This window comes from Salvelinus sp. IW2-2015, unplaced genomic scaffold (assembly GCF_002910315.2).
Source record: "Salvelinus sp. IW2-2015 unplaced genomic scaffold, ASM291031v2 Un_scaffold803, whole genome shotgun sequence".
NCBI classification, from domain to species: Eukaryota; Metazoa; Chordata; class Actinopteri; order Salmoniformes; family Salmonidae; genus Salvelinus; species Salvelinus sp. IW2-2015.
Genome location: NW_019942617.1, coordinates 357504 through 369119, shown reverse-complemented (window position 1 = coordinate 369119; position 11616 = coordinate 357504). Strand labels below are relative to the sequence as shown.

The 11616-nt window shown below is 41.1% G+C and overlaps 1 protein-coding gene across 1 annotated transcript in view; it reads right to left on the bottom strand.

Moving 5' to 3' along the window:
• LOC112068954 (myosin light chain 1, skeletal muscle isoform) overlaps positions 1 to 6616 on the bottom strand; it is a 9266-nt gene extending 2650 nt beyond the window's left edge. The window contains exons 1-3 of the mRNA XM_024136189.2: positions 6403 to 6616; positions 4521 to 4548; positions 993 to 1136 (exon numbers count right to left, since the gene is read on the bottom strand). Of these exons, the coding sequence (XP_023991957.1) occupies positions 993 to 1136; positions 4521 to 4548; positions 6403 to 6534 (304 nt within the window). The 5' untranslated portion in view covers positions 6535 to 6616. The remainder of the gene's footprint in view (positions 1 to 992; positions 1137 to 4520; positions 4549 to 6402) is intronic.
• Positions 6617 to 11616: the final 5000 nt, after the last annotated feature.

Here is an 11616-nt window from a genome sequence, read left to right as displayed (position 1 = left end):
GTGTGTGTGTGTGTGTGTGTGTGTGTGTGTGTGTGTGCGTGTGCGTGTGTCAAAATATAACTACATACATAGATGGGGCGGCAGGTAGCCTAGTGATTAGAGCGTTGGACTCGTAACCGAAAGGTTGCAAGATCAAATCCCTGAGCTGACAAGGTAAAAATCTGTCATTCTGCCCTTGAACAAGGCACTTAACCCACTGTTCCAGGCCATCATTGAAAATAAGAATTTGTTCTTAACCAACTTGCCTAGTTAAATAATGGTAAAAAAAAATATTAAAAGATACTGTACATACATAGTGAAATAACATAAAGGTATATCACGTTTCACACTGGCAGGTATTGTAACCCTACTTCAAAGACCTTCTGCAGCTACTCAGGCTTAACAGCACCGATGGAGGGATCTGTCAGCTACTCAGGCTTAACACCACCAATGGAGGGATCTGTCCATCATGACACGTGCTGACTTGTTACAATGTGCTATGAAATGGATCTGACAAATGCCAAGGTGTAATCCATAGACTTTGATAGACATTGCATCATTGTATTTGTCCCATTATGGCGTCTGTGAGAGCGCGAGCAGCGACGGTAGTCCTTCTACTACTTCTATGAGTTGTCAAACAAACTGAAACGGTGCATACTGCCTCCTGAAGTATGTTGTTTGAACAGATATAAAGCCAAGGTTGGTGATTTACTACCACCTGCAGTTGTGGAATGTTTGCTCACGAGTATAATTAATTGGCTGATCCCTCCTGATGACCTCGGTTGAATTATGTGATCCTTTCCTAACCCATAGGAAGTCCTACTCAGTTGACTACTTCAAAATGGTGGAAGTCCACAATGGCGCAGCCCATACCGAAACCATCTTTTGTCTTCTATCTATCTCTATGGTGCGGTCACTTATTGAAGGACATGTTCTCTTCCCTAGTGTGCTATAGTAGGACAAACTTGTGTGTCCTTGTATCCATTTACGTACTGTATATGTGTGTGTCTTACCTTCATCGGAGGGGTTGCCCAGGACTTTGCGCACCTCCTTGTTGGTGGGGTTCTGTCCCAGGGCGCGCATGATATCAGCGACCTGGTTGTAAGCCACCTTCGCGTCACCCACCCTGTCAAAGAGACCGAAAGCCTCCTTGTAGTCTGTGGTGTGGTGAGGTGAGATATGAGAGAGAGAGAGAGGGTTTTATTATCAGAGTACCTGGGCTAGAGGCCAACAGAAGCTATTATAACAAACCAAGAGATCTATGAAACAAACATGCAGACCATTTGGTCTTTGGTGTTTTTGCAGGGATTATTGTAAATATCTCAAATCAATGATGAGAGTTTTGCCCTATCCTTTTTATTATTGGATCTTGATGTAGAATTGCCTCCTGTTTATATTTGATTTAACCTGTAATTATCCAGGAAGTTCCGTTGAGGTCAGAATACCTCTTTTACAAGGGAGACCTGGCCAAATATATAATTTCAATCAAGCAGAGCAGGTCATTTATGAGAAAATGGATCTAGGTAAATTGAGAGAAATATCTTTGTAGGGCTGCTTTCTGTGTCAGCACATGCGCACTTGCGCAACAGCAGGCTGTTGCACTTATCTACTAGGCGGGGTGCGCATGTCACTCTTCATCCTCACTAACAGTGGTGGAAAAAATACTACATTGTCATACTTGAGTAAAAGTAAAGCTTTAATAGAAAATGACTCAAGTAAAAGTGAGTCACCCAGTAAAATACTACTTGAGTAAAAGTCTAAAAKTATTTTGTTTTAAATATACTTAAGCATCAAAAGTAAATGGAATTGCTAAAATGTCATTAGGTATCAAAAGTGAAAGTATAAATCATTTCAAAGTTCCTTATATTAAGCAAACCAGATTGCACAATTGTCTTGTTTTTTTATTGATGGATAGCCAGGGGCACACTCCAACACGCAGACATCATTTACAAAGGAAGAATTTGTGTTTAGTGAGTGCCAGGTCAGAGGCAGTAGGGATGACAAGGGATGTTCTTTTGATAAGTGTGTGAATTGGACCGTTTTCCTGTCAAAATGTACTTTTGGGTGTCAGGGAAAATGTATGGAGTAAAAAGTACATTCTTTTCTTTAGGAATGTAGTGAAGTATAAAGTAAAAGTTGCCAAAAATATAAATAGTAAAAGTAGAGTACAGATACCCCCCAAAAACTACTTAAGTAGTACTTTAAAGTAATATTACTTAAGTATTTTACACCACTGCTCACTAACAATTGCGCACGTGCAATGGGGAGAGACGACACCAGCCCGGGGAGAAGATAACAAGAGTTACCTACCTAGCCTAAACATTTATATGGGCTTATGATGGAACTCAATTGAAAGTGATCCGTTGAAAGAGGAATAGTTATTATGTGATTTCCTGCTCGCGCAAGCCCCAGCTGTCTCTTTCTCTCTATCACTTGCGGGCCGCCCAGGACGAAAGCATTTAAAGCACCAACTTGGAATCGATACTGAAGAGAGAATATGAGCCCCGCTCCTTTATAAGGCAATGCTGTGAATGGACTGAGTAAACCAAGAGAATGCTGACAGTGGCGTAACCAACAACCAGCCAGGGCGATGACTGCGCTATCGCATGCTGACGAGGGAGGTGAACAGGGCGCAGTGACCAAAGTTTAACTTTATGCAAATATTCCACAACATCGTGTTGCTATTGACCAATCGAAGCTCACTATAGTTTCCAGCCCCTACTGGATTGGCTGTTGATATCTAGCACTACCTGGCAGCTTGCTAGCTTGCTAGCACCAACATGAGGGCGAAGCAACTATGGATTTCCGAATTTAGGAGTTGAAATGGATCTCAGTTGGCATCCTCCAGGGCATTCTCTGGTAATGAGCTCAGCTTTATCAAAGGGTGACAATATGAGACAGGATGCATAAGTCTTTGACATTTAGAATGTCAATGAGAATGGAATAATAAATTGGAAATCCTACATGTGTTATTAGGCCTACGGATACGTTTTTTTGCTGTCCCATATTGCTTGACAACTTTAAAACCTTTTACTGCTGTGAGCTAAATCAAGGTGGGCTTAACACATGGTTATGGGTTTAAACAAAGAGCACGCTTGTACCATTTCAGATATAGAGTTGAAATGTATTGAATTTTGAGTTTGCATCCCAATATGACACTTTATATATAGTACCAATCAAGAGTTTGGACACACCTACTCATTCAAGGGTTTTTCTTTATTTTTACTATTTTCTACATTGTAGAATAATAGTGAAGACATCAAAACTATGMAATAACACATATGGAATCATGTAGTAAGCAAAAAAGTGTTAAACAAATGAAAATATATTTTATATTTGAGATTGTTCAAAGTAGCCACCCTTTGCCACGATGCCAGCTTTGCACACTCTGGAATTAGTAGGTGTGTCCAAACTTTTGACTGGTACTGTACATCACAGAATACTTTAATATCACAAAACCAATTAACATAGAAACACCAGTAAAAAAAAAAAAAAGTTAATTAATTATGAAATTATGACAAATATTTATAACATTCCACCCATGAGGCCATTAGGGGGCGATTTGGTCAGTTGACTGCAACCAGCCTTTATGGTATAACAGGTTATAACTCATTGTGACAGTTTATAACGGGTCAAGTGGTACCCTAATCTGTGGTCCAACCAGATATCAGATACCATGAATTTAATTGAATAGTTTTGTTGTTTGTTTATATAATATATCAGGCTTTTTTGCCCAGTGTTAATTTAGCCATAATGTGTTTACATTCATATAGAGGGGTGAACTGTGTCCTAAGAACCTTAGAGGCTTGACCATTGCAATTTTGGAAAATGTATTGAGATTGGCTGCAGGTGCATGTCATTTGACAACGTTCACCTCTATAGGAAATATCAAGTTGTAAATACCCTCCYGAGGTTGTTTAATGTTACAAGTTCTTTGGGTTATTCAGATCAAAAGTAAGCCTAGTCAAAATATTACTATTGCATTTTTTGGGGTATTTGTTATATTTTTAAACACTACTTAGTCCAGGTGTAGGAAAAGTAACATTGAGATAGAAATCAGTGGCAGCTAATCCATGTTGGGTAAATACTATGTAAAAAGACCTAAAGTGGATTTATTATAGTGGGTTTTATTAGGCGTCAGAGGTACAGACCTGGGTTCAAATACTATTTGAAATCTTTGCTCTAGCCTGCCTGGAGTGCCAGGTGAGCGAGGTTTGCGGTTTGCGGTTTGCGGTTCTGGGATTATTCTATTGGTCCATTAAGCCAGGCACGCTCAGAAAAATTATTTTAAATGATTTCAAATAGTATTTTAACCCAGGTCTGCGAAGGTGCAGTGTTAGTGATCTGTTTTACAGCAGTGATAGTGATAACTTTTTACAGCAGTGACAGCGATATCAGATTTYTTTTTTTACAGTAATAGTAATATGGCCGGTTTTCAAGACACATATTTAGCCTATAGTATTGGCCTAAGAAACACTTTCAATAGATCATTTAACATGCTTTTTAAACTGTCCCTTAGTAATATGGTTTAGTGAACTTACCCTCATGCTGGTCGGGAGTGAACTCCACCTATAGAGGAAAGCAGAGAAAAGCAATCAGAACATTGAAAGAAAGTGGGGGCCCACTTTGGAACATTTACAGCCAGTGTAGTAATTCCATCCTGGCACAATTCCACTGTCTGCTATATCAGATCTGAGACTTTCTATGGACTTAAACCCTCCTATTATACTGTCTAGGGAAATTGTTGAGTAGCCTCAACTACAGCCTTTCTATATCTCCCCAGAACAGTTTCTCTCCTAAACCTGATTCTAGAAAGAGAGTCTTGGTATCGCAAGACTACCAGTGTAGTAGGCTAACTCCACTTTACTTAACTCCACTTCCAGGTCCAGATATTGACTTACAGGGGGCTTGGGTCATCTCCTTACTATTTTACAGTCCATCTTACACACCAATGAAACTGAGTGCCATAAGAAGGGGATGAGGTTTTGGGGTACCCGTCTGCAATAGTCTCCCAGTTTTACTTTAGGTCTCATACTGTCTCAAATGTGAGGCCATCTGCTATTGGGCTGTTGGAGTAGGCCTAGGCTATACACAACAGGCTCAATACCTTGAGATCAAACACAAAACATTTTCAAGTGATTATGTACCAGTAGATTTTCCTTTGACTCCTTACAGTGTAGAAAAACATTTTACAATAATTTTGCAAATGACTAACTGCAAAAGGGATATATAGCTTAATATGCATCTCTTAATCTTGTATTGCTGCATAAACAATACTGATTGTATTGTAGCCTGCTTTACTGTGTGTAGGTTATTTTGACAATTGGATTTTGCTTGAAAATAACACAGTCAATTGGATTATAAATTGGACTAATCCAACAAAAACACCACATATCCCACTCTGCAAAGACATAAATTCAACATCGATTCCACATCGGTTCAAAGTAATTTCGTTGAAATTATGTGGAAACAACGTTCATTCAACAAGCGTGGCCCAGTGGAAAGCAAGTAAAAGAAATTATAAAGAGTTATGCTCCCATCARCTAAGAAATATTACCCCTACAAATCCTTGAGACAAAATTAGCTCCACAGCTATACTCTTATGATGCTACTCGGACTTTGAGGTCCATCTTTAGATACTTGAACATGTCYACATTTGGTGACAAGTTCCATTGCCATTTCACCTTGTTACAAACTCGTTCAGCCTATCAGGGGAGCCGAGGGGCATAGGGCGTGGCTTAGATGAGCGCGAGCATCGCCTCTCCGGAGCTATCCGAGGTTCTGTCTCAACATTTTTAATCCTGCATCAGAATTAGGTCCGTCTCAGAGAGCACTCTTAACATTTGCCATAGAATACATTATGGAAAACATGACAAAATAATCCCAACATAATTATTTCTCAAAATACAACAGTAGGCCTACTTCGTTAAACTATTTCAAAACTGTGGTAACTCCATAGGTTGAAATAGGTAGCCTAATAAGTAACATGTGCCTACAATATCCTAACAGCACACAAATAGATTGGTTATCAATTTGTATATTTAAATTTAATAGGGATTTACATTCCCATATAATATGTAGTCTAGGCCCATATGATTGTAGCATCAAGCATGTAGTGATAATGGCCCTTCACTGGCAACCATACCATACTGTAGCTTCAGAAAAACACTCCCAACGAACGACCAGGTCAAACACCGGCTACATCTCACATATGCAACGGAGAGACTCTAAAGAAGCATAGTAACAAATAAAGCCTAGTAAATGTAAATATTTAAATTATATTGTGACTCATGAAAGAATAGCATAATTTAACATTACAATAACATTTTTATTTTGCAGACTGGCAAAGTGCCCAATAGGATAGCGGGAGGATGCAGGGCATAGGCTAGGGGAGGCAGGGTAAAGCAGAAAGAACATAGTTACCTTGACTGTGGACAAGTCAAGTGGAGGGGGAGCAGCGACYACATCAGGCTCGGGTGCGGGAGCAGGTGCGGCTGCCTTTGCAGGCTCGGCTTTCTTGGCGGGTGCCGCCTTAGCGTCCTTCTTGGGTGCCATTTTAGCAGAGAGTAAGTTAGTTAGCTACTTCACCGATAATTCAGACAGTTCCCGCGTAAGCTTGGAGAAGACTCGGAGCATGAAGGGAGCATCTGGGCGTATATATATGAGTATATTTTACAAAGTACCCTCGTCAAAGCAGCCCAAGGGACGGGATTGGACAGCGCAAGGAGAGGCGTGGGGGGCTGTGCTATACATGRAATAGGGACACCCCATGTAAGTCGCGGCCGAGGATGAGCGTYAGAAGATGTTTATTTAAAACAATGCTAGCTGTGGAAAAAAAGAAAAACATGGGAAGCGGTGATTGAGGTCGTCCGGGRTTACCCGGTAGTCTAAAGGGCAGCCGCCCGGTAACGATAGCCTAACTTTTACAGCCACTGTTTTATATCGGCTGAGCCAAGGAATGCATCAGTATTGTGTGTTGTGATGACACACAACATCGCGCATTATCTTTCCCGTGTCTCTCGGTATGAGGAAATGTATCTATGGGGCTATCAATGACAATAAGATGGTTCAGTTTTCAATGTTAATAAAATGTAGCTTTCTATTCCTCCAGTCAGATGTCGGTTATATGCATGCAGTGAGATGCACATTTGTTTATCTCTGACCGTTTTCTCATTCATGCATTTTCCCTATAGTCAAGGCTACTTGATGAACAGAATATAAATAGAATAGAATAGAAAGCATTAGAATAAGTGGGAATTGAATATAACTTTTTGACCAGCCAAGGGTGGATTTCTTTCATGGGCTTCACCAAACCTTCATTTTTAAAACTACATAAGATAGAGAATAGAGTCAAATAGGCCCAAGTAGAGAATAASAAATCAGGGATATGACTACTTCTAATGTGGTCTATTTCTTATGAAAACCAGATACAGTTATGAGTATAACGTGTTCTCTTTCTATTTCATTTGGATTCTCAGCTTTGAGGGTAACATGATCATGATTAGTTCATAACATTTAGTAGATGTACTGTAAATGGTGATGAATGGACCATCCTTCTTCCTGTGGTGGTCCTAGCCACAATACTGTGTCGTTGTCACTCAAGTTTCTCTTGTCTGCGCTTCATTCCTCTATTTATCACATGCTATTAACCTTTCTTTCCTGGTAGTCTTCTTATTTCCTGACTGTCGCAGCTCACTGTTTGTTTGTTAGTTGTTTTTAACTTTTTGACATTCTGAGCAGAGGCACTATAGAGCAGCCTATGAGAAGACCAAGGATAAGTACAGCAGTGTGTTGGATGATCCTAGAAACCTCCTGGTTAAAGAGAACTGCAAGAATAGCCAGGTAAAGCTACGATTTGGCCTGCTGCGGAGTCACGCCCCTGTCCGCCTTTGCCTACTCTGGGCCTATCAGAACGCCTGCTTCTGAGCCCGGTGCATGAGGTCATCTGACTGCAGGCCTTTCGGGAGGTCGTAGTCGCATGGCTAAGATGTCATCATTCGTATTCACCTCTCTCTTTCTCTCTGTCTTTTTCCTTATGCCACAGGTGTCATACTCTGCTACTCAAATAGCCCTCTGTGGTGGTTTGAGTGAGCGGCTACACTCATTGATTTGTGCACTCAGTGTTGAACCCATAAACTTGGTTGAACCCTTTCTCATTTCAGTTCTAATGACAATTGTCAAAAACAAATTCAGAATTGTCAAAACCATAATAGCTAATAAAAAAGCATATACATGGAATAGGGACACCCCATGTAAGTCGCGGCCAAGGATGAGCGTCAGAAGATGTTTATTTAAAACAATGCTACTCTAGCTGTGGGAAAAAAGGAAAACATGGGAAGCAGTGATTGAGRTTGTCCTGGGTTACCCGGTAGCCTAAAGGGCAGCCGCCCGGTAACGATAGCCTAAYTTTTACAGCCACTGTTTTATATCGGCTGAGCCAAGGAATGCATCAGTCTTGTGTGTGTGATGACACACAACATMGCGCATTATCTTTCCTGTGTCTCTCGGTATGAGGAAATGTATCTATGGGGCTATCAGTGACAATAAGATGGTTCAGTTTTCAATGTTAATAAAATGTAGCTTTCTATTCTTCCAGTCAGATGTGGGTTATATGCATGCAGTGAGATGCACATTTGTTTATCTCTGACCGTTTTCTCATTCATGCATTTTTCCTATAGTCAAGGCTACTTGATGAACAGAATAGAAATAGAATAGAATAGAAAGCATTACAATAAGTGGGAATTGAATATAACTTTTTGACCAGCCAAGGGTGGATTTCTTTCATGGGCTTCACCAAACCTTCATTTTTAAAACTACATAAGATAGAGAATAGAGTCAAATAGGCCCAAGTAGAGAATAACAAATCAGGGATATGACTACTTCTAATGTGGTCTATATCTGATGTCACTGCCACTGTTATGTTATCACTTCTAGTATAGCCTAGGCTATTTTCATGTCTTGAGACGAAATGTAAAACCGGAATGTAAATGCCTACTTTCCCCCCCTCTCTCTCTCTCTCACGCACGCACACAAACACGCAAACACAGTCAGAGACATACAATCCCACATTCGGTGACACATCTTATATCTCTCTATGATTAATGACAGTGAAATCAGCTCCTCACTCAGTCGTGCTTCATGGGTTGTYAAAATGATTATGTGAAGGCAACCACTCTACTTGGTAGAAATCAATCAGAAGACCTCAGTTTAAAAAAAGGAACCGTTTCTATTTGTAGCTGACCTAATGACAGGGGCATGGCACTTCCTGCAGTTGACCTGAGGGGATGATGGGGGAAATGGGGGAGTGGGTCACACAAGTAAGTCTAGGCTACCAGTATGTGCAAATTTCTATTTCAACTAGATTTGTATGGTATTTATGTGTCCTTTATCTTTATTGTAGACTATTAGTTTATCTTTGAAGATTAAAAACACACAAACACACACATAGTAGATATTTTTTTTTGAAATGTAATGGTGTCCAGATAGAGTAATGCATGTTTTAGACACTGTCTTGCTGCAATGGAAGAGAGTTTCATCAGTACATTTTGATAGCCTGTGAATGGGGTAATGATCCACCTCACTGATCTGTCTTCTGGGGATGAAAGTTAAGAGGGTGGACAGGGCTAAGCTAGTAATCTTGGAACCCAGAACCAAGACTAGGGCTATGATCCAAATGGCACCCCTTTATAGTACACTACTTTTGGACCAGGGCCATAGTCACCCATGACTAGACCAGGGGAGGCAGGGGAGGATTAGCCAGCTCCCTTTGAATGACCCCATATGAGGTCGCAAGGCAAGGGTAGGGGTCAGAATGACCACTGAACTTTGGGTGTTCTCCATGTCTGGGAGATGTGCGAGGTATTAGGGGTAGGAGCCTCAGCTGCCGATGCCAGTAACTAGGCAGGACCAACGGAGCGAATTCTAGCTCCTTCCTCTTGTCTATATCAGTCCGAAGAGGCCGGCTGGGGCATTAACCCCACCCCCACCCATTACAAGGGCCTCGTAAATACGATACCGAAGAAATACCTTCACCCTCCGGCCCCTGCTCTCCCGCTTTCCCTGACCCCATGGCTGCATGGAGGCAGAGCCAGAGAAAGGCTCCCTCCCTACAGCTGTCATCAGTCATCTCCCCTGGCATCCTACAGCACCTTACTCCAACAGGATCCCCACCTCCACCACTCCCCAAAACCTTACCTCCTCTCTCCCTGGCCTGCACCTGTCCCTAGGGTCTCAAACCCACTTCATTTTAAAAATGATTTTAGCAGCTTTAATAAGGACGCAAGCAGAGCCTGCCAGCCTGGGGGGGAAGGGGGGGGGAGTAGCGCACCTAACACCTGGTGTCCCAAGATTGCTTCTGCCCGGTATTCCACCGGAATTGTCCACTAAAGTGGAATGGGTTTAAAAATAAACAGTCGCAAGCCGTCACCAAACTGTAGTGAGGAACACCTGCTATGTTATTATGGGCAGGGGAGAAATTACAAATCAGCGCATTCCTAAAATGGGGGCTTGTAAACTAGATCCTCCCAGACTATTAATGGGTTATGTTAAAAATGTCTTTACTTTTATTCAATGCACTGAGGGTGGTTTTGTATGATTGTTGCTCAGCCAGAATTGTCTTGATATTTTTTTTAACACTTTTTTAAAGCCCTGAAAATAATACAGCATTTGCATACCATCTGTTAGGAAGTTATTTACTGTTACTTTGTAGTTACTTGATTCTTTTAATACCTTCGAAGAATCAAGAGTGTCAACCATCAATAAACATCTTATAAGTAGTAAACATAGTATATTCTTTAAGATACATATTCATAAGCAACACTGCTCCTCCTTCAGTACTCATTCAAGGGTTTTTCTTTATTTTTACTATTTTCTACATTGTAGAACAATAGTGAGACATCAAAATTATGAAAATAACCAAAAAAGTGTTAAACAAATCAAAATATATTTTAGATGTTAGATTCTTCAAAGTAACCATCCTTTGCCTTGATGACAGCTTTGTACACTCTTGGCATTCTCTCAACCAGCTTCACCTCAAATGCTTTTCCAACAGTCTTGAAGGATTGTTGGCTGCTTTTCCTTCACTCTGCAGTCCAACTCATCCCAAACCATCTCAATTCGGTTGAGGTCGGGTGATTGTGGGGCCAGGTCATCTGATGCAGCATTCCATCACTCTCCTTYTTGATCAAATAGCCCTTACATGGCCTGTGGGTGTGTTGGGTCATTGTCCTGTTGAAAATCAAATGATAGTCCCACTAAACGCAAACCAGATGGGATGGCGTATTGTTGCAGAATGCTGTGATAGCCATGCTGGGTAAGTKTGCCTTGAATTCTAAATAAATCACTGACAGTATCACCAGCAAAGCACCCCCACACTATCACACCTCCTCCTCCATGCTTCACTGTGGAAACTACACATGCGGAGATAATCCGTTCACCTACTCTGCGTCTCACAAAGACACAGCGGTTGGAACCAAAAATCTTAAATTTGGACTCATTCGATCAAAGGACAGATTTCCACTGGTCTAATGTCCATTGCTCGTGTTTCTTGGACAAGCAAGTCTCTTGTTCTTATTGGGATCCTTTAGTAGTGGTTTCTTTGCAGCAATTCGACCATAAAGGCCTGATTCACGCAGTCTC